This window comes from Chionomys nivalis, chromosome 7, assembly GCF_950005125.1.
Source record: "Chionomys nivalis chromosome 7, mChiNiv1.1, whole genome shotgun sequence".
NCBI lineage: Eukaryota > Metazoa > Chordata > Mammalia > Rodentia > Cricetidae > Chionomys > Chionomys nivalis.
In genome coordinates, this window is record NC_080092.1 from 19,722,490 (window position 1) to 19,749,574 (window position 27,085).

General features: G+C 41.8%; 1 protein-coding gene across 11 annotated transcripts in view; it reads right to left on the reverse strand.

Moving 5' to 3' along the window:
* The window catches only part of Tenm2 (teneurin transmembrane protein 2), a 1,249,953-nt gene that overhangs the window by 359,520 nt on the left and 863,348 nt on the right, over positions 1 to 27,085 (reverse strand). For 10 of the 11 annotated variants that reach the window (XM_057774197.1, XM_057774202.1, XM_057774201.1 and 7 more), the window contains one exon: positions 8,225 to 8,434. The exons of the other annotated variant lie outside the window; for it this stretch is intronic. In XM_057774197.1, coding sequence (XP_057630180.1) covers positions 8,225 to 8,434 — 210 coding nt within the window. The remainder of the gene's footprint in view (positions 1 to 8,224; positions 8,435 to 27,085) is intronic. 11 annotated transcript variants of the gene reach the window in all.

The window sequence follows — 27,085 nt, forward strand, 5'->3', positions numbered from 1 at the left end:
ACCTAAGAATGACTGGAAATCTTTGCTAGCCGCGTGTCTAACAGGGGATTAATGTCTATAATATTCAAAGAACACAAAAATCTAAGTAACAAGAAACCAAACAGACCTAGTGAATAAAAGGGCTAATGAGATAGACTGAGAATTTGAAAAAGATGGAAATACAAATAGCCAATAGACACGCAAAAAAAAGTCCAGTCTCCTTTGCCATCAAAGAAATGCAAATCAAAGCTATGTTGAGATGTTATTTGACTCTAGTCAGAATGTCAGTCATTGAGAAAATAAACAACAAACGCTGAGAAGGATGTGGAGACACTGCTCGTGGGAACGCAAAGTGTCCATCCTCTGTGGAGATTGGTATGAAGGTTTTCCAAAAGGCCAAACTAGATCTACTAAGTTTCCCAGCTTTTCCACACTAGGGTCTTGACACAAAGGACCCCTGATGTGAGGTTCCCCTCTATATGCTGTGAATATGTTTTGTTACATATTGATTAATATAGAAGCTCCTTTTGGCCTATGGCAGGACAGAATAGAGCAAGGCAGGAATTCCAAGCAGAGATAGAGGAGAAAGTGGGCAGAGTCAAGGAGAAGCCATGTAGCTGCCGAAGGAGACATGCATCCCCAAACCTTGACGGTAAACCACGAGCCTCATGATAATACGCAGAATAATAGAAATGGGCTAATTTAAGATGTAAGAGCCAGCTAGAAATATGCTTAAGCTATTGGCCAAACAGTATTGTAATTAATATAGTTTCTGTGTCATTATTTCGGGGCAGCCTGGAAATGAACAAGCAGCCTCTGCCTACCGACCCCAAGTAAAGATGTCACAGAGATATTTTCACATTAACACTTCCTGCAGTATTATTTGCAACAGTTAAACTATGGACCAGCGTAGATGCTCAAGAAGAGAGGAGTAGATACAGAAAATGTGGTATATATATATACGTATATAAATATGCATGCACATACATACATATTTAGTCATTAAAAAAAGAATAAAGCTGTGATATTTGCAGAAAGGTGGACTTGGCCTTTCATATTAAGTGAAGTTTTGGAAAGACAAATGTCCTCTGCCTTTCCTCTTTGGTGGTTCCTAGATGTCATATAGTCCTAGAAAATCACATATATGTGGAAAAAATGAAAGTGGGGTTGTCTAGAGAACAAAGAGAAAAAATAGGGTAAAAAATGGGGGAGAATGGGCATGGGATGAGGACAGGGAGGGAAGTATGGGGGAGCGACAAAGGTAGGAGAGTATGGAGGATCAAGAGAGGGTTTAGGAGTATGGGGTGTGTTCAATGTGGAACATATATCTTTAAAACTTAAAAAAAATATATAGACAAAGTCAAGTTCTCCAACTTTTACTTCAGCCTTTTCCCCCTTATACAGATGCTCCCCAGATGGTAAGCTATGCATGAGATGAGAAATCAAGAGTTTTTAGGGCCCCTGAACTGGAATGAGAATCTCCCTGGAAGAGTGTGGTGTGAGGAGCCAAGATGTAGAGGGAATTTGGTACCTTCAACCTTTCTAAAACTGTAATCCCTGGCCTTTGATACCAAGCTTCCACTGTCTGTCATACATCAATATGCCACACACATATTCTTAGGTCAACATCTACCAGACGGCTGGTAGAGAAAGACTCTGTAGTTAGGAAGTTGTCTTGTAATTAGGTTTAAGGTTTAGGCTCTCTATTTTCCCATTCTGTGACCAACATTGACAAGTGTCCAGATTCCTACGCCACGGTGTTCTCAGCTATTAAGGGGCTGTGCTGGCAATTGTTGCTACACAGGATATGGTGAGGATTAAATAGAAGTTCTTAAGGCAACGTGCTCACGTGCTCAGAATAATAACTACCAGGGAAAGACAAAGGCATGGGAGCTCTCTGCTCTATGACAGGGCAAAGAAGAAAAGCTCCTTGTGGCCAGCTCCCAGACTCACTGCTCAGTGAACTGGCAATGCAGGTCCTGCAAACTGCTGTAGGAACTCACGGAAGAAGCGAAAGATAACTCAGAAGGTCTGTTCCAGGTATCTTAGGGGAGCGGGGAAGAACTGGATCCCAGTGACGCAGGTGGAAAAAAATCCAAGTTAAGAAAGTGAGTGAGCTGGGCGGTGGTGGCGCACGCCTTTAATCCCAGCACTTGGGAGGCAGAGGCAGGCGGATCTCTGTGAGTTCGAGACCAGCCTGGTCTACAAGAGCTAGTTCCAGGATAGGCTCCAAAACCACAGAGAAACCCTGTCTCGAAAAACCAAAAACAAACAAACAAACAAACAAAAAAAAGAAAGTGAGTGATACTTGACTCTAAGAAAAGTCAAAGAATGCTGAACCCAAAGCCAGCATTCCCTATTCAAGGCTAGTCTCCTAAGACTGCCCTCCTCACCTTGTGTTACTAGTTAATTAAAAAATGTAATGCGACATTATCATTTACAGATGCTCTATTATTTAAAGACACTTAACAAGCAAAAAAAAGGAAATTTAATGTCATATATATGGAAATGTATGTATATAAAATATATAAATATAACCCCAGGTATCTTCTTGCCATAGAGTTCTCCACTGTTTTCTAACATATACAATGCCAAACAGTAAATATAATAAAGCAATGTGGTTACTAATGACATTCATCCTCTCAATGAAAGTTTATTAAGCATCAATTATGAATCTGCTACAAGGGCACAGTGGAGGAGCTAAAGGGTGTAATGAAGCTAAGAGGAAGAAGAGGAGGTACGGAGAGAAGTGGGACCAGCACTCCCATCATCCATACAATGACTCTGGGAGAGGGAGGGGCAGAGAAGAAAAGTGGGGGAGAGGAAAAGAAGGAGGGGAAAGAGTACAGAGTATCTGACAGAGTGATGCCCTTAAAGTACATAACAATTACTCCAAACTTCTCGGGAAATTCTAAATAAAATTAAACTTCCATGGGTAAGAAAGCAAGAAAATTCATAGCATTTTAAATGAGACTTTCCCTCCCCAAACTAAACTTATAAGGAGAAGCAACTTCTTTCACCATTGTTTTATGAGTGTTTTGCCTTCATGTGTATATGTGTTTTATGTGAGTTTCTTATGTTGCTGAAGGTCAGAAGAGGACATCAGATCGTCTGGAACTGGAGCTATAGGTGGTTGTGAACCACCTTGTGGGTGTTGGGAACTGAATCTGTGTCCTTTGCAGGAGCAGCCCAAGTGTTCTTAACTACTGAACCAACTCTCTAGTCCTAAAAAGTCCACTAACTAAAAACCATTTGCTTGGGTGTGCAGCCTTCTCACACATCCCCAGCTCTCCCACAGATGAGTTGGTCCTGGTAGGGTACCTTCCTTGTCACGAATGGATAGCATCATCAACACAAATTTGTATATTGGACATCTCCTTTCATGGCTTTGGACCATGCTCTAACTACAGAGCCTGCTAATTCCGTACCAACATCAAGTGAGCAATGGTACCACACTTCTGTCACCCATGAAATCTGCAGTTTGCAAGGTCTGTGGGAAGAATTAAGGGTTGTCATTGATCAAGCCAAGTTTTACCGTTAGAATGTGCAATCTTTGAGCACTTATTCCATCTCTGTTAAGCTGCAAGAGAAGTCAGTTTATCTAGGGGGAGTTTACAGCCAGTTTTGGGGGAAAATTGCATATGTTTTGCAGGTATTGCTTAAACTCACTCAGTTATTGGTGTGTTGTCCAAATGACCTTCCCTAAGGGAAAATTTTCTCTCTGGCTTCATAGTGAAAATTGTAGTGTTTCCTTAAGCAGCTTCTTTGTTTATCTCTCTTGTATATTATGCACCTTGTAATCTATGTTTCTCTTTTTGCCTAGGCTGCCAGGAAACTTGGACTTCTGTCTATATCCATTAAATGAAGAAATACAGATTTATATACATGAACAAATATAATGCTCTCCCCCAAGACTTTCCTGTACATTCTTGCACCATCTAGTTATAGTTTCAGAGGTTTTAGAAATAACTGTTTTGAGGGAGGTTGAAGAGAAAGAGAGGGGAGGAGGGAGAGAAAGAAGGAAAGAAAGAAAGATCAGGAAAGAAGAAAGTATAGGAAGACACACACACACATAGAAAGAGAAAGAGAGAGAAGAAGAAAGAGAACTTTTTTTTTCTTTTTGATTCCAGATAAACAGGACAATCATTAAGATAGCTAGGTAAGACCATGGTGGAGGGTAGCTCAGTCTGTGTGACACTGACTTTGCAAGCCAAGGACCTGAGCCCAAAACACATGTGAAAATCTGGTTACAGTTGTATGGATGCCTTTAATTCAAACACTGTGACAGTGGAAACAGATAGCTCCCTGGGGCTCACGTGCAGCCAGCCTCGTCTATTTAGTGAGCCCCAGGCCAGTGAGAGAGATCCTGTCTCAAAAAATACAACGCAGACAGCACCTTGGAAATGACACGTGAACCTGACCTCTGGCCCTGACTTGCGTGCAAACAGACATCAACATGCCTTCTATACACCTGGATAAGGAAGCCATAAATGAGGCAGGCAAGGCCATCTGGAGGTCACCAACTGCAAATCAAAAGTTTGCAGACTGGAGCATGTTGTTGGCACGTAGAACAGAGTAACCCAAGCTCTTGCTGTTTTACAAAAGACATGGGGCATATCCCATTTATTCCCCTGCAAATGTGGACCCTCCCTCCATCTTTGGATGACTTCTCTCTGCTGCTGAGGACTTTTTGGAAGGTTTCTGTCAGGTCCTCTTGCTTTCATTTTTAATATTCAGCATAATGTTACCGATGACCATTCCAAGCCTACACAAAGAACCAAAACTCAACTCTGTCTATGGAAGAGAGGTGAGCCAGATCTTTTGGATGAGCATGTGACTGCCTATATATTTTATTCCTGCGTTGATAACAGTGCAAACCTGATATGATGATTTAAAGGAAGCCTCCTTTTTTTTTCCAGATGTAAAACCCTTCATTCTGCTGCTGCTGGCATCCAGATGTTTTTTCACATGAGTGATATCATAGGATTTAAAGTATACTGCTGCATATACAAGAAACAGCATTGGCACTAATCTACTCTGGCAGAAGGTCAAAAGAGAGGGTGAGCTTCTGGCCTGAGCTCAGCTATAGGGAAGCAAATGTTTCAGGGGCTGGTTATATCAGTTCTGGAAACATCTCTCCAACGACACCTGTGTATCTCTTGGTTGGCACAGGTGGAAGGTTAGAGCAACTTGGCTGCAAAGGTGATGAGAGTTTAGTGCCATGTGCTAAAGAAGGCACTATAGTCATAGAAAATAAGGACCAGCAACACATAAAGGTGAGATGGAGCTTTGAGGAGCTTTAGCGTTGGGAAAAAACATTTTAGTTCCTGGGTTTCATATCCAGTTCATCTCTTCGAAACAGAGGCCTGTTGGGCAACAAATGTGTGCTGTGACTCTCCTAATGACAGGCTTTGGTGACATCAAATCATTAAAATAATAAGAGAAGGGCAAAAAAGTAATGTTTTTCCTGCTGCGGATGGGCTGAATATGTTGGAAGGTACTTTAACGAAGGGGGGAAACTCCCCAACAAAGTCTGATCTGCTCCCTGATCTTAAGATTCCAGTGTCAATGCCAAGGGAGCAACTTAAAAATATTCTGTGTAATTATCCATCTAAACTTAACACACCCAAACACAGGGGCCCTGTGCCGGGGTTGTGACGACACCTGACACATTCAGCTGTTTTCATCGAACTCAATTGAAAATACCCCAGCACCCCTCTGCAGTCTGCATCTTTGGTGTCAAACTCCATTTTCAATCCTTTATGTCAAATTTAAATTCATGGCAACTGCACTCAGATCTTGATAGAAGCCCCAATTGGCCCTGGACCCCAGATTCATTCCACCAGAAATATATACACATGCAAGAGCATCCACACATACACGAGCCGGGCAAGTTCTCATTTAGCCAAGCAGGAGTGAAGGACACTGAGTGACTACCTGCTTGCTTTAGCTTTCGCACACCCTCCAATAAGAGTTTGTTGGGAACAAGGCTACTATTCAATCAGGTTTTCACCGCTCTGCTGGAGAAGTCATATGAGCACGGGCTCTTGTTTGGTATGAAAATGGACCTTCATATTTGCCATGGTAGTTTTTTCCTATTGGTGGAGCTAAAACCACTATCAGTTTTTTTTTTTTAAAGTGAGCTGAACAAATTGGTGTAACTGATGAAAAATGAATAATTTTGGCTCTAAACACACAGATCTGCTCCGTTCACCAAGATGATGAGCCCTTGATTTTTATACAAAGCCAACAAAAAATCCTGTATTGACAACCTATAATCTGATATGGCGTCCAAAAAGGAAAGAGATCACCCTGTGTGCTATCACTAAGAAAACATTCTGGATGGCCCAGAGATAAGAACTGACCTCGCTGATGGAAATCATCTTTGCTTGGGCATCCATACATGCATAAAAGGATGTTGTTTTTAAAAGCTCACTTTCTCTTTAATAATTGTCTGTTTTTCAAAAGCGATCAGCAGGTGCACCTCATTTCAAAAGCCTCTTGTCCTTCATAATACAATATTCATCACGATTACATAGTATGAAATAAAAAGTAGCAAAACAGAAGCGAGGGTAGTTCAATTAAATGCAACATAATCTCTGCTGCAGAAAAAAAAGAAAGAAAGAAAGAAAAGAGAAAAAATAGTGCTGTTGCTAAAATCAGGTTCTGATGAAAGAAAAAAGGGAATATATTTCCACATATTTTTAATTATATAGAATTTCCTCAAACATGATTTTTCATAATATATTCCATTAAGTTAACATCATATTTGAAGAAAGAGCATTTTCCGATTTCATTTTAAGCCTGATTTTGAGCAATTACGGTGTCATTGTTCCACGGTAGAAAGGTTGAATTCATTTACTGTGTGGTTATGTTAGTTATGATTGATGTCTCTTCTCCAAATGATAAACCAATCACCCCGATGATGTAATGTCATTTTAAGAGTGCCATAATCACATTTCTCTCAAACTAGAAACTCTGATGAGTTCTAATAAAGATTTATGGTAGATTAAAGGCCTTCATAATATCAACAATGGATTGCTCATTTGATGAGAGATTTGATTAGATAATTTTTCTTAAAAAAAAAGAATATGAGTTTGCTAAATATATCAGGCCTGGCTTTGAAGAAGGGCATGGGCTACCATAAGTAGCATTCTATTGGTCCATTATCTGAATGAATCATCCTAATATATTTAGGAGGTCCTCTATAATTTGAGAGGTTGAGACCATTGGTAGCTTATATTCATGGATAGAGCCAAAGCAGTCTTTTCAGAGAGTATTCCTGACATGCAAACCTCTCTCTTGCTCTTAATGAGTGGGTTAACAAACATCACAAGGGTCTGTCTCAGAAGGCAGTGCCAAAGCTTTGGGTTAAGAGTAGTTAATTTGTGCCACGGCCTCCCCTCAGGTCACGGGTATTGAATCCTTAGGTAAATCCTGGGCCCTCTTCTGTATTCATTTGTTCAGGTGAACATTCCACCAAGGGATAAATCCAAAATAAGGCCTGGTTATTGTTGTGCTTGGGCCAATTCTATCTAAGACTTAGAGAGTGGGAGTTGAGACACAAAATCCTCAAAAGTAGAGTGGAACCTCGTGTTCCTTCCTGCTGTCCCACGAACATGAAAACCCAAACAAGTCCTCTGAATTTAGAAGCTGTGTTTATCCCAGTGCCTCGTGATCAGCTCGTTAATTCAAGGGAAGAGCACAAGCAGAGGGTCATAGAGAGGTCGTACCCCAAACACTTCAGTCTTCGCACGATATTCCATAATCATGTCAAGGGAGCACATTTTAATCGCAAAACTATATAAAACAAGCAAGGAAGGGGAAGTCAGAAGCCACTGATAAAAAAGCAAGGGAACTAAGAGACACATGAATAGGGCGTGTGAGGGTGTCCAGGGTTACTTGGCTGTGACCAGAATCAGAGTAATACAAAATTCAATATTCCCGTGTCTCCCCACACTTCACCTTTGAGCCCAGCACGCTCTCACAAGTAGCCATGGGCAAAATCCTCCCACAAAAGGAGGCTCAGAGCCTGTTTGAATCAGTAAAATCCTCCCCAACAGCTGTGACCTTCAACAGATGCATCTTAGAACGGCCACACCACAAAAGTGAGGAATGCGTTTCACCTTGATGCCCCCCACAGCACCTTCTCCCCTTCTTTGTGTCAATAGTTGTCACTTTGCAGGAGACTCACGAAGGTCAGGCACAACACAGCACACATTCAGACACCACAGAGTTTCCTTACCACTGCTGGAGGCTTGCTGGGGCCCTGAGCATGCTCTGAGCAGGTATGAATTGGGGGAGAATTCCTCATCAGGGTTGGTGTCCATGATCTGATGGGAGGTGTTGCTGTCTAGCAATGGCATCTGGCAGCTAACTGGTGGAGGATTATGGGAGCTAGGCAGCTGAGCAGATGGGAGGAGGCTAGACGAGGATGTAGGTGGAATGGGACGACCTGGGAAAGAGGACAGAGGGGTCAAAGGTCAGCAATGAGTGTCATGAGAGCATCCTAAGAAAGTCACATTGAAACCAGCTCACAATATATATCTTTTAATGAAGTGCTCCAGATGAGCTTTTCAATGGTTTCGATGTTTCTTCAACAGCCCAAATACATACCACTGGTAATATGATACTTGATCCTTTATTAATATAATCAGAGAAGGACATCCATTTGAACAAAATCAGTCTAGAAAAGACTAGTTCTTTCTATGTAAGCCTTCCTCATCTCTCCCTAAACCATCTCCTTGCTGGTCTCCCAATAACTGTTCTTGAGAAATTGCCCACCAACTTCGGCATGATTCCATCTCTTTCCCACAGAAGTTAAGATGGCATTTCATAGGCAGAAATCAGGCCCTATCTTTGCACCCTCTAACGACTTTCCATTGTATGGGGAAAGAAATCTGAACTCCCTACGACGCTAGGCATGCTCTGCCTTCTCTGGATGGTAGCTGTTCGCCTACATCCCTTACCCAGAGGGCACCCTTCCTCCTCTCCACCTGGCTCTTTACTCTCCACTCAATTGAGAATTCTTATTTCTCTTGCTTGAACATGCCAACTCACCCTACCTTTACATAGATTTGCATTCCCACCTTAGTGGACACACCCCCACACACTGCTTCTACCCCCTGGCCAATATTCTCCAGACTTCGGCTTCTCTCCAGGAAAGCTCTCTGTGTTTGCCTGTTTGAAACAAGAAGTACTTTTTCTAGCCTCTCTGCCCATTTACACATCCTCATAGATGTTATTAGCTGTCGCTCAGACCTGTATTCTCAGTGAATAAACAAGTCAGCTACACTAAAACCAAATCCTTTAGCTTAGAGCAGAATGTCAAAACAGGTGGAGAGGGCCCATGTTTTCATGCCAGTGAGTTGGTCAGTCATTGCATCACGTGGTTTATTTGAACGTCATGGCAGATTCCCGTGCAGCAAAGCATGGCTACTCTATGCCATAAGGAACAGCAGTCATGCCAGTAGCCTGGGCAGTAACCTGGAACTGCCCTTGGGCAGAGGAGGTTCCTTTCACACGGACAATTAGTGGATCCTCTTTCTCCATGGCATCGGCCTCCTGACATCGGCTTCTGGGCAATGACAACTATTATGTGTTCATCACCAACTGTATCCTTGTATTTAGGATACAGAATTGGTGGCCGGCTGGTTTGTTCATAAGCAAACTAACGGAAATGAGCAAGGAAGAGCAGCCCATGAAGCTGGGGTGGGGAGGGTAGGGTAGGATGTTTGGAAAACAAATGAGATTCAGACAAACAGTTCAATTCCAGAAAGTGTCTATGCCTGAAGAATTGCGCTTTCCTGAAGAACTGTGTACAGAGAGGTATTTTCAAACATTCAGGTAGATACCAACACTTGCCGCTACTTTCATAACTGAATTTTCTGAATTTATATTAAATATACTACATGGTGACCTAGATGGATGATTTGGGTTCAACAAGGGCATGTGCATTGCTGAATCCCAAGGATCCCCCACTATCGAGACCTCCTCTGAGGAGTGAGGAGCCAGCAGGGTTCAGGTGATAAAAAGCAGGGCAGTGGAGTGCACTAACATAGGGTACTACAGGGGCAAGGAAGGGGATGCTTGGTAGTGGTCAGGGTAGACAAGAAAAGAAAGATCCCTGAAAGAATGGAAGCTTACGTAAGCCTCTGAAGAAAATGCTCTCTGGTGGGAGAGAACAGAATGAATCGTAGCAATGAGGCATTATACCACTGTTAGCACGCCACCCTTTGGAGGGACAGAAATGACACCCTTTGGAGGGACCAAAGTGACACAAAGCTGACGAGATTAAGATACTTTTAAAGTTTAAATGGCTTTTAGGTTTTAAATTTATATGTCTCTAAGTATGTTCCTACATGTATGTGCGCATTCCCAGGGAAGCCAGATGAGGGTGGATACGAGCTGACCAATGTAGGTGCTGGGAACCAAAGTTGGGTTCTCTGGAAGAGCTGCTCCCGGCCACCGAGGCATCTCTTCAGTCCTAAAGCCTAAATCATACATTTCTTGACCAGTAACATAATTGAAATGATGACAAACCGTCCCTGAGAAGTCCATGGGCAAATGGAGTTTGATTTGAAGCATGCAATACATTTATAGCTGTTAGGGAATAAGCTAAGAGATGACATTTTTTTTCAGTTGCTTTGGAATGGGTGCCATGGAGTTTTATCAGAATCAATGCTAGCATGTAGTCAATAATTCTCTCATAGATCTCTCTTCAAACAATAAAACTATAGCTACTACCATTGTAACTATTATTGCTTATTGCACGGTATCTCTCTCCCTTCGCTGCACTGGTCTGTTTTCTCGCATCATCTCTCTTAGTCTCCAAAACAACTTCCTTAGGTGGGGATGACCATGTATTCCCATCACATGTGACAATAGAATACTCTCATTTTATAGACGAAGAAACGGAAACAAAGAAGAGAAGTTCAACCGTCAGCAAAATGTCAAGGGCAGGGCTGAAACTTAATCTTGTCTTTCTCAAATCCACCCTGCACCTACACACGATGCTTGCCCAAACAGCATGGTAATATGGGAATGAAAATAATAACCATAATAATATAGGAAATTTGTACAAGAGAGAAACTTGCAAGGTGCCTCCCCCCATCCCAGGGCTTCTTCCAGATAGGAGCAGGGCACATCTTTGAACAGCCACATATAGCAACTATCATGGGACAGAGTTCAAAGTTTTTACAGTTATTTTGTTTTGACGTTTGTAGCGACATTACCCTCCACCCTTCTTCAAGGCTTCTGACTGCAGATGGGTCCTGCCCAGGTCCTATGGCATCAGTGCTGATGTCCACTTAGCAGGTAAGGCTTTAAAGCGTGTGCTACTGAGGCATGTCTGAAACCGAATGTTGAAGAGCAAGGATGGCTGGAAGCCAATTTCTTTTTTTTTAAAAAAGAAAATTCCTTTGAGTGACTGAGGCGGAACTAAGGTTCAAGTGCAATTTTCCAGGAGCCTGATAGGATAGTTGCTGTGAAATCATTCTTTACACGACCTTCTGGGAATTTTGTTCAGTGTGAATTCATTTCACGAAGTGCAGACAACAGAACTTTTTAACATACACAAATACTGATGAGGGAAGAAGAGTCACAACACGGTGGAAAGCCCTGGGGTTGCTTCGTGTACTGTGACTCTGCATTATAACATCGTGGGACTCTTGGTTGCTCCCCACTCCTCTGAATTCCTCCATTTTGCTTTGGTTGTTTCTTTCGTTCTGCATGCTGGTACCTGCCACTACTTGGAAAATTTCAGAGTCTCTAGATCTGCCCCAACCCAAACAGTGTGCTGTTCTCTATTTGTTAGGTCGTTTGCTACTTTCGTCTGCCTAGGCTGCATTTGCCCCTGACTATTCCAACTGACAGAGACCATCTGTGTAGATACAAGCAGGTTCCAAAGTACAGGGGGGAAGCTGGAACTTAGCTGGCTCCCTTTGTGGACTCTGTTTTCTTACAAAAAACCTTAGTGTGGGCAGGCTGCTAACCAGGTGACATGTTCTAGCTTGGTTCCCAGGTTATGGATGTCAGAAAGTCCTCATTCCCAATGGGTTCCCCAGCTTCTTTGTGAATGAGTACGAAGTCCTCAGCAAATGGACAGAAAGCCACATTTCTGATTGGTCACAAAGCAAAGAGGTACACGCAAAGGCAGCAATATATCATTTATTAAGTTCCTATGGTCTTGCATGGGTGTGAATGTGTATGCACATGGGTTTTCCAAGATCCCCCATGTAAATCAAACTCTGATTAACTGCACGATTGGATCCTCCATGACCTTAAGCAAAGAGACTAATTCAGTTTGCTAATATATCTGTCTTCAGACAAGTAAGATTTTGTTATAAAAACTCTGTTATAGCTAGACCTGAAGCCAGACAAAGCCATTCTGTGTAATGTCTGATAGACGGATTATGACTGTTGAAATGCCATGTGGAGAAGGATTCTGGTATGCACTTGCTTCCAGTGGGAAGATAGTGACATCATCCATTAGAAAACGCATAGCCTTGGACCAGGAGAGGCAGCAGATGTCCAGGGATGGTTTGCCATCCGTGCTCCAGGTTCTCACTCTTCACCCACTGCAGTCGTCCTGAAAGCTTCATCACACACCGTCTGTGGTGGGAAATCGGACTCCAACTCCCATCATGTCCATCGCAGTGCCATTTTGCTGCGCACACAGATTCAGGCCCCGTCTTCGAGACTTCATCCAACAAGTTCAAAAGGCTACCATTTCTGTTCCTCCTCCCCAAACGATAAATAGTCACAGCAAAATTGATGCTCTACCCGGCCATTTGAAATATCTTCCCTAATTGATGACAGAGGGTGTGCCGGACAACAATGGCCCCAAATTCACATGAAACAACTGGTTCTTTTTCATTGGAAAGATTGATAGGGAGCTGATATTAAAGTGTTCTGTGTAGGCAATACATAATTGATTTATGCAGTGACAGGGTGTCAGGATATTTGGTGGAGCAGAGAGATACACTTAAGACATGACAAAATAAAAAAGCGGCACCAGGAACAAAGGAATACAAAGATAAATCTGATCAGTGCTCTGATAGCTACTTGTCATGTTGCTGTGACAAAATACCTAGCCAAAGCCACTGATGGAAGGAAGGCTTCCTTTGTTCTATTAGTTCAAATGAGAACAGGAGGAGCTTGAGACAGCAGGTCACGTTGTATGTACAGTCAGGAGGCAAAGACCGAGGCGTACACAGATTCTGGACCCCACTCTTCATAATGGGTAGGTTTTCCCATCTCAAATGACCTAGGTAATCCCTCCCAAAGCACACACAGATGGACACTTGTCTCCAAGATGATTCTAGAGCTCCTTGGGTTGACAATGGCATTAACTTCCACACTCCTTACCAATTCCACGTAGTATGAGATCTTGCTTTATGCTGAGCATGGAACTAAATAATTTCACACATGCTCTCTCCTTAAACACTCACAAAACATTCAAGAACTTATTACATTCTAATTTCTCTCCCATTTATAGGTAGGAGAAGCGGAGATCAAATCTTGCCCCATTAGCAACTGGGGAGCTATATGGTTTGAACCCCAGTCTTCAAACATTAGCCTTGCATGGTTCATTCTACTAGTGCCTACACAAGTATTGCTTACTGGTGACCAAAAAGTGCACCTTGGTGCTCTTCTGGCTTGCACCACAGAATTCAACCACAAGGAGGTAGCTAACCATAGGCAGAAGCCTGGCTTTTCGAAACCGAAAAATCCCCTATGGCACCATAACCTTAAGGACTTCATAAAATAGTGTCCATTGTTGAGCTCAAGCAAAACAGCGGACTAGAGCATTTAAACAACTTTCCTTAACGATGGCTTGCAATCCCTGCCAGCCCATTTAACTATTTCACCATGCCATATTCTGGGAGAGTGTGGGGTTTGAATGGCTGTAGGTGTCTTTCTAGCAAGGGGGAGAGAGGATCTTGTCTGTGAATGAAGTCAATGAACGATGAGAAGGGAAGTGGGAAGCTGAAGAAAACTTACTGATTAATGTTAGTGTAACCGCTGGATTCAGCCAAACCCGAAGCACCCGGCCTCCTCCAAAACTTTTCAAAATATGAATCAATTTATTCCCCATGTCAACCTTTTATGTTCCTTTTTTAACCTAACTTTGAGTCTGTTGTTGGCACTTAGGAGGGAAATCAGCCTTCCTCAAACTGATCATCAAGCCCAAGTGGGAAAAACGACATGGCCAACACCACAAAGTCATTTAGTGGAACTAGAAACAGATTCCAGGCATTCTGCCTCCAGAAAAAGATTTTGCATGGTCTTTAGGCTGAGTCCCTTTCTGTTAAATAACAGGAAATGGAACATGGGGTGCCAGAGAAAGTATTTCTTGTGGGAAGTAACTAATGTGCTTATAAGAACATTGCAGGTGTCGTAGAGTGGGGCGAAGAGGCAGCAGATGGCTGTCCACGTCTTCCCAATCCAGCACGCAGATAGCAAGTTTTCTGGGCTCAGTACTGCAAGAAACTCAACCTCAAAGCATTGATACAAAACCACCGTGACTGGGGGTAGTGAATTTCTTTCCTACATCTTAAATGTTTGTTTGCAGAACAAAGATAGCCGTGTTCTCCAACCGTCATATCATGATATAGCTCAGACCGGCCTTGATTTTCTTGCCTCAGCCTCCCCAGAGCACAAATGCTTTCTAAGAACACAACCATCTTCATACCCAAAAGAAATTCTAATCATAACTGCAGAATGCAAAAATGATATTTGATAAGTGGAGCATCTCAAAATTAAAATATAGATTTCATAGTACATATTTTAGTTTTATATAAATTTATCTTTCTGATTACAAGTACTTCCTTTCAATCTCCTGCCCGATCGCTTCATCTCCATGAGAGGATTGTTGCTGCTACACAAGGGTAATTTGATAGTAATGTCTGCAGGTGTTTGGTTATACCAGTAGTGGCGGGGAAACGGAGGCTTTTAGCGTTGAGTAGGCAGAGGTTGGGGAGGCTGCTAACCACCTTACAAGTCCCAGGACAGTCCCTCATAAGGAAGAATGGCCCATCCTCACATGCAATGGTGGGCTGAGAAACCCCGAAGTCAAATGTGTAGTGGCTTGGGATCAGAATACACAATGTGGTTCTGGTCAATATTACATCAACTCAGTTGCTTTTTTTTCGACCAATAAAAACTGGGCAGATCCGTGGGGTGTGACTCAGGGGCATAGAACCTGTCTAATATGCACATGCCCTAGTGTTTGAGTCCCAAAACCAAAAAAGCGGTTGATATGTAATAGGAGTGAAATGTGTGATTCTATCAGCTCTCTCTTGCCCACATGTAGACATCAAACAAGTAAATTTCTATTATCAGTAGGAATCAAATATGGGGACTTACGCATGTTTGAGAGAGGTGAAATTTGCTTGCAGTGAGTGTAATCAGTTATTGAGGGGCATAGACCTTCCCGGGAGCTTGGAGAGCCCTGCATGCCATGAAAGAGTTGAGAGCTTCTATTGTGGCAGGAGACTCAAGGCTAGAACACAGTTCTAGGTTATGTGCCCTCATCCAAGGGATTTGCATTCTGGCCTCTTAGGTCTTCTCAGCGCAGTAGTCCTGGACTAACTGGGTTCGATCTATTCTCTATCGTGCCGTGGAAAATTTTGATTGTTTTCCCAGTGCGAGACCTAATTGCCTGCTTCACTCCCACTTCAGTGAAGCAGAGCCCAGTTAAGCATTGTCTTGAAAACAAATTATTTTCCAAAGATACTGCTGGCAGAACCCTCGCTGTTGCACCGAAGCTCTTGTACTTAATTTATTGGAAAGGTGGCAAGCCATTGGACCAGCCCCAGTGACGGTGCCTGATGCAGGAGCACCAGCAGGAACTACCTTCGCAGTTTGGGGCTGTGTATACTTGGGTGTTGCCACTACATCTCACCAGGATGTGTGTTTACACATCACACTTCCCAAGCAGCTCTGCACTTTAGGAGGTGTCAAATTCAGATCAGGTTATAGAGATGGAGGTTAGAGTTCACTTGTGAAATATTTTCTGTAATTCCTTATGCCGTGTTTTTCATATTCATGAGACAAAATGCAATGACTCAGCGTAGCTTGCTCGTGTGAGGATACGGATCTTTCTTGTAGGCAGGGACAATACTTTTTATTAACATGTTGTGAAACTTCAAATGCTTTCTTTTAAACAAATTTTTGGAGAATTTTGGAGATGTGTGTGTGTGTGTGTGTGTGTATGCGTGTGTGTGTGCCAAGTGTATAGGCCATAGGTGCCCTGCAGGCCAGAAGGTTTCAATCTCCTGATACTATAGTTACAGGCTGTTGTGAGTTGCCTCATGAGCATTCAGGGACCTGAACTGAGATTTTCTGCTAAGAGCACCAAGTGTTCCTAACTATGGAACCCTCTTTCTCATTCCTCAAACACATTCTGCCTAGAAAATCTATCTGTCCCTTCATTAGTATCTCAAGGATGTGGCAGAATTATCATGTGTTTAAATGCAGTACTGCTTGGCATAACGCTGTGTGGGGGTGGGCACACTCCTTGTCTATGTATGCCCACTGAACATGTCATATGAGTCCAGCCTAACTATAGGAGCCAAACTCTCATTGTGTATAACAGATTTCTATTTAAGTAGTATTGGAGGCCAGTGACTACCATACTGAAGAGCATAGTCTAGGCAGCAGGCCGTAGATGGGATCTTAAATGTCCTTTAAAGGGCCATGTTGCAAACATTGGTCATGGGTGTGATGCTATTGAGAGAGACTAGCTTACTTAAAGAGTGGGGCCTAGTGAGAAACTTTTGAGTCGCTGGGAGTGTCCCTGTGTAGGATACTGTGGGAAGGTTCTCTGATCTGTCCCCATGAGAGTTTGGCTCCATCATGGGCTCTAACCATGCAGTGTGGTCTCAGCATAGGCTCAGATAAGATAGGGCACTCAAGGATAGACAGAAACCTTCGAAATTATAAGACAAAGCAAACATTTCCTCTTTATAAACTGATCATTCCAGGTGTTTGTTATAGTATCCGAAAAAACAGCTAACACATTATGGTTCAGGATGTCTAGTCTCTGTTGTCTCTCCCTTCTTCTCTCTTCTATACAAAACCCAACATACGTCTGGATGCACAAACTTTTTCATGTCACACATCTTAATTTTCACAAGGCTGCCCACTAGTCACACAACACTGTTCTAATTCATACTTACATTAATTAATTAATTAATTTCATATAGGTGTATGGGGGCATATGCCATGCCATGCATATAGAAGTTGTATGTGGAAGTCAGAGGATAACTTTTAAGAATTGGCTCTCCACAAATGCAAGCATAGACAGCAGAATACAAGAGGTGGAAGAGAGGATCTCAAGCATTGAAGACGATAGAAATAGACTCAGCAGTCAAAGAAAACATTAAATCTAACAAAAGTTTAACATAAAACATCCAGGAAATATGGGACACCATGAAAAGACCAAACTGAAGAATAATAGGGATAGAAGAAGAAAGCACAGAAAATATATTCAACAAAATCATAGAAGAAAACTTTCCCCACCTAAAGAAAGATATACCTATGAAGATTCAAGAAGTTTACAGAAAACCAAATAGACTGGATCAAAAAAAAAAATGTCCCCTCGCCACTTAATAAGCAAAACACTAAACATAAAGAAAGAATATTAAGAGCTGCAAAGAAAAAAGGTCAAGTAACATTTAGAGGCAGATCTATCATAATTATACCCGTCTTCTCAATGGAGACAATAAAAGCCAGAAGGCCCTAGTCAAGTGTTATGCAGACACTAAGAGACCACAGATGCCAACCCAGTCTACTATACCCAGAAAAGCTCTCAATCACCATAGTTGAACAAACCAAGATATTCAATGAGAGAACCAGATTTAACCAATACCTAGCCACAAATCCAGCCCTACACAAAGTACTAGAAGGAAAACTCCAACCCAAGGAGGTTAGCTAAATCCACAAAAACACAGACAATAGAAAAATCTCACAGCAGCAAATCCCAAATAAGGGAAAAACACACACACAGTAACATCACCAGCAATGAAAACTAAAATAACAGGAACTAGCAATCACTGGTCATTAATATCCCTTAATATGAATGGACTCAAGTCACCTATAAAAAGACACAGGCTAACAGATTAGATACTAAAACAGAATCCATCCTTTTGCTGCATACAAGAAACATACTTCAACCTCAAAGACAGATATCACCTCAGAATAAAGGTCAAACAGACCTAAGAAACAAGCTGGTGTGGCTATCCTAATATCTAACAAAACAGACTTCAAACTAAAATCAATCAAAAGAGAGAAAGAAGGACATTTCATATTAGTCACAGAAAAAATCCATCAATACCGAACATCTATGCCCCAGATACAAGGGTACCCTCATATGTAAAAGAAACACTACTAAAGCTTAAATCACACATTAAACTCACACACTAATAGTGGGAGACTTCAACACTCTACTCTCACCACAGGACAGGTCTGTCAGACAGAAAATTAACAGAGAAATAAGGGAACTAACAGATGTTATTATTCAAATGAACTTAACAAACATCTACAGAACACTCCATCAAACAAAAGAATATATCTTCTTCTCAGCACCTCATGGAACCTTCTCAAAAACTGACCACATACTAGGCGAAAAAGAAAACCTCAACAGACACAAAAATTGAAATAACCCAATTTAGCTTATAGTATCACTATGGCTTCAAATTAGAACTCAACAGCAACACTAATTTCAGAAAGGCCACAAGCACATCGAAATTAAACAACACTCACCTGAATCACCAATGGGTCAAGGAAGAAATAAAGGAAGAAACTAAAGACTTTCTAAAATTCAACGAAAATGACCACACAACATATCCAAATTTATGGGACACAATGAAAGCAGTACTAAGATGAAAGTTCATAGCACTAAATGCCTACATAAAGAAGTTGGTAAAATCCCACACTAGTGAGTTAATTAGAACACCTGAGGTGATATGCAAGATATCACCTTAGAACCTTCATCTGGTGATGGATGGAGATAGAGACAGAGCACTGGACTGAGCTCCTAAGGTCCAAATGAGGAGCAGAAGGAGGAAGAACATGAGCAAGGAAGTCAGGACTGCGAGGGGTGCACCCACCCACTGTGACAGTGGGGCTGATCTATTGGGAGCTCACCAAGGCCAGCTGGACTGGGACTGAATAAGCATGGGATAAAACCGGACTCTCTGAACATGGCGGACAATGAAGGCTGATGAGAAGCCAAGGACAATGGCACTAGGTTTCGATCCTACTGCATGAAATGGCTTTGTGGGAGCCTAGCCTGTTTGGATGCTCGCCTTCCTGGACCTGGATGGAGGGGGGAGGACCTTGGACTTCCCACAGGGCAGGGAATCCAGACTGCTCTTCAGACTCGAGAGGGAGGGGGAATGGAGTGGGGGGAGGGGGAGAAGAGTGGGCAGAGGGGGAGAGGAGTTGGAGGAGGGGGAGAGAAATGGGAGGCCGGGAGGAGGCGGAAATTTTTTCAACAAAAAAAAAAAAATAAAAAAAAAACAGAACAAAACAAAAAAAAAGAACACCTGAAAACTCTAGAACAAAAAGAAGCAAACTCACCCAGGAGCTGAAATCAACAAAATAGAAATACAGAAAAGAATACAAAGAATCAATGAAACAAAGAGTTGGCTCTTCCATAAAATCAACAAAATAGACAAATCTTTATTCAAACTAACCAAAAGGCAGAGAGAAAATATCCAGATTAACAAAATAAGAAACAAAAATGGGGACATAACAACAGACATGGAAGAAATCCAGAGAATCATCAGGTCATACTTTGAAAAACTATACTACACAAAATTGGAAAACTTAAAAGGAATGGACAACTTTCTGAATCAAAGTTACCAAAATTAAATCAAGATCAGATAAGCAAACTAAATAGACCTATAACTGCTTAAAAAATAGAAACAGTCATCAAAAGTCTCCTAACTTAAAAAAAAAAAAGTTCAGGACCATTTGGCTTCAGCTCAGAATTCTATGAAATTTTCAAAGAAGAACTAATACCAGTACTCCTCAAATTGTTCCACATAATAGAAACAGAAGGAACATTGCCAAACTCTTTTTATGAGGCTACAATTACCTGATACCCAAATCACACAATGACATTACTAAGACAGAGAAGTACAGACCAATCTCACTCATGAACATTGATGCAAAAATACTCAATAAAACACTGACAAACTAAATTCAAAAGCACATCAGAAAAATCATCCACCATGACAAAGTAGGCTTCATCCCAGAGATGCAGGGATGGTTCAACATACAAAAATCTGTCAATGCAATCCACCATTACACCCACAAACTAAAAAAACAACAACACAAAAACACATGATCATCTCATTAGATACTGAAAATAAACTTGGATAAAATACAACATTCCTTCATGATAAAGGTCTTGGAGAGAACAGGGATACAAGGAACATACCTAAATATAATAAAGGCAATATACAGCAAGCCAACAGCCAACATCAAACTAAATAAGAGAAACTCAAAGCGATTCCATTGAAATCAGGAACAAGACAAGGTTGTCCACTTTCTTCATTTCTTCTCAATATAGTACTTGGGGTTCTAGCTAGAGCAATAAGACAACAAAAAGAGATCAAAGGGATACAAATAAGAAGTCAAACTCTCACTATTGCTAATGATATGATAGTTTAGATACGTGACTCCAAAAATTCTACCAAGGGACTTCTGCAACTCATAAACACCTTCAGTAATGTAGCAGGATACAAGATTAACTAAAAAAATCAGTAGCCTTCCTATACACAGATGATAAATGGGCTGAGAAAGAAATCAGAGAAACATCACTTCTTACAATAGTCACAAATAACATAAAATATCTTGGAGAAACTCTAAACAAACAAGAGGAAGACCTGTTTGACAAGAACTTTAAATCTTTGAAGAAAGTAATAGAGGAAGGCACAAGAAAATGGAAAGATCTCCCATGCCCTTGGGTAGGGAGAATTAACATAGTAAAAATGGCAATCTTACCAAAAGCAATCTACAGATTCAATGTAATGCCCATCAAAATCAAAATTCTTCACATACCTTGAAAGAACATATGGAACAAATGGAAAAGCAAAAAACCCAGGATAGCCAAAACAATCCTGTACAATAAAGGAACTTCTGGAGGCATCACAATCCCTGACTTCAAACTTTACTACAGAGCTACGGTAATGAAAACAGCTTGGTATTGGCATAAAAACTGACAGGAGGACCAACGGAACCGAATAGAAGACCCAGATATCAACCCAGACATTTACAAACACCTGATCTTTGACAAAGAAGCAGAAAATATAAAATTCAAAAAGGAAGCATATTTAACAAATGATGCTGGCATAGCTGGATGTCAACTTGTAGAAGAATGAAAATAGATCCATATCTATCACCATGCACAAAACTCAAGTCCAAATGGATCAAAGGCCTCAGCATAAAGCCAACCACACTGGAACCAATGCACCACACTACTGAAGAGAAAGTGGGAAGTACACTTGAACGCATTGGCATAGGAGACCACATTGTAAATATAACCCCAGCAGCACAGACACTGAGAGAATCAATTAATAAATGGGACCACTTGAAACTGAAAAGCTTCTGTAAAGCAAAGCACAGGGTCAACAAGACAAAACAGCAGCCTACAGAATGGGAAAAGATCTTTACCAACCCCACATCAGACAGAGGACTGATCTCCAAAATATACAAAGAACTCAAGAAATTGGTCATTAAAGAACAAATAATCCAGTAAAAAATGGGATACAGACCAAAACCGAGAACTCTCAATGGTTGAATCTAAAATGGCCAAAAGACACTTAAGGAAATGCTCAACATCCTTAGCCATCAGAAAAATGCAAATCAAAACAACTCTGAGATTCCATCTTACACGTGAAAAATGGCCAAGATCAAAAACACTGATGACAACTTACGCTGGAGAGGTTTGGGGGTAAAGGGAACACTCCTGCATTGCTGGTGGGAGTGCAAGCTGATACAGCCCATTTGTATAGCAGTGTGGAGATTTCTCAGAAAATTAGGAAACAACCTACCAGCAATACCGCTTTTGGGTATATATCCAAAGGATGCTCAATCATGCCACAAGGACATGTGTTCAACTATGTTCATAGCAGCATTGTTTGTCATAGCCAGAACCTTTAACCTAAATGCCCTCGACTGAAGAATTGATAAAGAAGATGTGGTACCTTCACACAGTGGAGTACCACACAGTGAAAAAAAAATAACATCTTGAAATTTGTGGGCATATGGATGGATTTAGAAAACATTATATTGAGTGAGATAACCCAGACCCAGAAAAACAAATATATGTATTCACTCATAAGTGGCTTTTAGTCATAAAACAAACAAGCAAACAAAACAAAAACAAAAACAAGAAACAGCCTATAATTCACATCCCCAGAGAACCTAGACAGCAAGGAGGACCCTAAGAGAGACCTACATAGATCTAATCTACAAGGGAAGTAGAAAAAGACAAGATCTCCTGAGTAAATTGGGAGCATGGGGATCATGGGAGACAGTAGAAGAGGAGAGGGGGGAGAAGGAATGGGAGTGGAGAAAAATATAGCTCAATATAAAACAATTTTAAAAAGCTAAAAACGAGTGAACTAAAAAAAGAATTCTCTTCTATCTTGTGGGTCCCAGGGATTGAACTCAAGTCATCAGGCTTGGCGTCAAGCACCTTTCCTCATTGAGCTTTCTGTCTTTCAGGCCTCCTTGATCGAATTCTTGCATAGAACTCCCCCATTACTTTTTAAATGCAGCAAAGCAATGTTCTAAGGAATCCGTGTATTTCCTTCATTTTCTCCACCGCTGTTCATATAACATCTTCCCTTTATGAATCAGTGATCTCAACATCCATCCCAACCTCCCAAGAGCTTTCTGATCATGGACCACCTTCCTACAGGTAAGTGTTCACCACTCCCTCACTGGTATCCGAGACAAAGAACACGAACGTTCTGCCATTGTTCTTGCAGCACACGAGCCTATGTATTTGTCTTTCATGAGACCCTGAGTGGCACAGGATAGAGACCGTGGATTATACTTCTGCCCAGCCTAAATTTGCACACAAGGAATCGCATCATGATTGGTCAATTATAACACTTTCACAAAACCTTAGCAGATTTATATCAATGTTCTTAGTGTTGACTTCACTGCTAGGCACTGCAGTTGTTTGTCTTTGGTTTTAGGAACTTACAAAAGAAACAAAAAGCAGTTTAGTTATTACAATGATGTAGGCATGGCAGGAACAGAATTGGTTCTGATTTTAAATATATGTTGCCTATTTAGAACCAAGTGGCAGAGAATATCAGGTCTCTGCTTTGTGTGGGTACTGCAGTCCTCTTCTAAGTCAACCGAGCAACAGGCAGAAGACAATGGACACACTGAGTGGTGTTCCTGCCCTGCCTAAACCAATTCCATAATGTAACATTCATCACAGTCATTACAAACAGTGAGTGGGAAGAAAAGTTCTCCAGAAAGGCTGAAAAATCCCTACATCCATGCTAAAGACTCATTTCCGAAGCCTGTGTTAGCAAACATGTTTCATAATGTATCTTAATGTATCATTCACTTTAGTGTGGTCCTTCTGCAGGTTCCAGTAAAATGGGAATGTGAAAACAGTGTTGCCAGTTCCCGAGATCAGACAAGCTCTCTGGCTACAGAAGGCGTAAGATCTCAGTTCTTACACATATTCTTACATTTCATCTCACAAGAAACTTTTTGGGCAGGCCAAATCATCTCGTTTTAAGGATGAGGTAGCTGAACAATGTGGGGCTATAAGTTGAAAGGGAGGAAGAATTTGAACTCATCTATTCAGGCTCCAGGGTTCATGCCATCCTTCCGAGAAAATGAGGATGGAACTTAATGAATCTTTATTTAAAGATTGGTATGAGGTACCTGTTACTGGAATGATAATACAATTGGTATCGGAGTCACACCGGAACGCACATTTCAGTTTGGTCATTGACCCACTGGGTGACTTTAGACACGTCCCCTCTCTTTTTTTCTGGGCTTGACTGTTGATAAACAAAATGTGTGTAAACATTCCTCACCAGTTATTATAAGGATTAACTGAGACATTTATGTGAACTTTCTGAAGTAAATGGTAAGTATTATTATCATGCATAAAGGGAAGTAGATGGATGTGGTACTTCCCTTTCAGGACCCTTTGAGGATTAAATCATAACATATATGAAAGCACACTGCAAATGTTAAAGTGCTCTACAAATGGTAATGGCTTGCACTCCCATTATTGGAGGCATTCCTTTTCCAAGGCTTTGTCTGCAGATAGCAAACAGTTCTCACCCGTATGTCTGTGTTTTGCTATGTGCTTTAGGGACAGCAAAGATAAAACACGAGCTCTGGGCAGCAGATACATGAACTATTTCATCTCTTGGCTGCCAACATCCGCACAGGCTGCTTATTCCTTGTTGGATGGTCCTTAATAAGATGGTAAAGATTAGATGCCTTGAGACTCTACCTACCAATACTCAGTCAAAAGAAAAAAAATTCTCCGAGATAAAGACTGGAGTCTTAGCTGCAATGGTACCCATACCACAGTGAAAGAGACTAACATCCATTTACAGTGCTTGAATATTGAGTACTGATAATGTGCTACGCAATATAGTTAGTCTATTTCATGGCTGAGAATCTATGTAATCCTTTCATTGTGACTATGTGGCAGGTACTATTATCATTCCTGTTTTATGGGAGTACGCTGAAGCTTCTAGAGATCTAGGGGTATAAAAAAGATCACACAGTAAATAACGGGTAAAACTAAGGTGACAATGGCTGCATGGTGTCCTTCAATGCTGGAGATACAGAGAGGGAGGAGCCGTGCATTTTATGGAGGCTGAGGCAGGATGTCTGGCTGGAAAGGCTAGCAGTGTGGAAGGGACTTAATGGTCTGCAGTGAGTTCCCCGTTCTGCTTTAAATCCTATCATCTTTAAATATTGTTCTGCTTCCCTGACAAGCATGGTGTGCTAGTTAGCGTTCCCTTACTCAACTCGACACAAGCTAGGGTAATCTGAGAAGAAGGGAAATGTCTCTATCAGATTGACCAGTAAGGAAGTATGGGAGGGTAATTTTGAAATCAGTATTCGATATGGGAGGGCTCAGTCCACTGTGAGTGGCGTCAGTCATGGATGGGGGTGGTCCTGGGTTGTAGAAGAAAGCAGACTGGGGAAGGCATGGGGAAATAAACCAGTAAGCAGCGTTCCTCCATGGCTTCAGCTTCAGCTCCTGCCTAGAGTTTCTGTTCTGACTTCCCTTCATGATGGACCATGATCAGGGCATGCAAGCCAAATAAACCTTTTTACCTCCCCTGTTTTGATTTTGGCCATGGTGTTTATCACAGTAATAGAGAGCAAACTCAGTCCCGTGGGAATCAATAATTAGGCCAGCCTCAAATGAAAGTTTGTATCCTAGCAGACATATACAATTGTATTTTTCTGACCTTCTATAGGCTTGGCTTCATTTTCCTTCCCCCAGGGACCTCAAAATAAGGCTTTAAATTTCTCTCCCTTTGTCTCTGTGGAAGTCTTGATTCCAAAGGATTCATTAAAAACGCTCTTGGGGAATACTATGTATCAATGTAGATAGCTTGGAGTTCTGAACAGTTTTTAGAAGGCAGCCTTTTAAAAGCCAGGGGCAAGCTGTAAGGGAGAAGAGAAGGATGGCTGCCATAGTTGGAGGCAGATGGCCATGCTCACCTTGAATCGGCTACATGGTTACTCAGCCTCTAATGTTGGTATGAAATGACCAATTTGTATCTGAGCTGGCACACTGGCTAGTTGTTGTTGAAAATATGTAATTAGAAAGGGGTTTCATGAATTGGTCACTGGACTCTGATGTCAAAAGCTGATAAGAAGGTGTGTGTGTGGGCCTGTGTGTGTGTATGCACACACACCCTAAATTGACCAGTGTCAGCAAAATTAATATGCACCCACAGGCAGTGTTGGCGAAGGCGCTATTTTCATAAATAATGCCTCCCTTGCGTTTTACAAGCCTTTTGAAGACCTGCAGTGCACACTGGCTACAACTCAAAGCCCATCTAATGAAAGTACCTCCACTGTCAGCAATGTTAATGTCACTTTAAAGAGTGTGAAATGTTGCTAAATGTGTCAGGAAACAATTAGATAACATAAGAGGCATGTTTTCTCAGTGCACAGAGGAATATATTATGCAGGCAGGAGATAAATGCAAAGTTTTCTGAGCTCCAGTGCATTCAGTACTCTCTCTCCCTCCCTCGCTCTTTCTCTCTCTTTTTTAATCCAACAGAGAAATTGTTTGGCAAGAGTAAGCCCTGTTTCAAATACTTGGAGAAGGGAGAAAGGCCTGCTTTGCCTCTGAGTGCTGTCGGTTGAGCCCTGTGCTATCAGGCTCAGCGAGATACAAACAGTCTTCCACTCAAATTAAATGTGTGCCCTCCTAATTAGCATTATAAATATAGGCTTCTCTGAGCCAGAGTTGATAAAATTACAGTGCTGGCCTGGAAGGGAACCGGCAGCTCTCCTCTGTGGAAACAATGGCTGGAGCGTGTGCGTGGTTAGAACAATGCCCCCAGAGCCTGCCCCTATCTTCAGAGGTCAGCCTGGGAAAAGAAGGTAAATGCCAAGTGGGCTGACATTATGACAGCCATCCGGGCCCAGATGCAATCTGGTCTTTGAAAGGCACGATGGAAAGCTTGGCTCTTGCACTCCTGGGAGAAGGGATCTCACCGCACAGCTTCTGGGTACAGTTTTTGTCCTCCCGACCACCTGTGGGGTTCTGAACAGAGCCTCAGAGCCTCAAAGCCACAGACGAGGGCTGGCTACAATAAAATGCTTCCTGGCCACCACCCCGGGCACTGCTCTCCGCGGCACTGAAATAACAATCACTAACATAGGACTGGGAGCATCTTCTGTTCCTAACCCTGTAGTGCATATGCCTGGTGTTGGGAGCCATTTTGAATGAAGTAAAGGCAGAAATGACATTGAAAGTGAAAGGAAGAAGAAGAATCAAACAGAAAGGGACGTGGGCAGAGACTTCAGTAGGCATCACCAAAGAACGGCTGCCAGGAGGTGAAGCAGG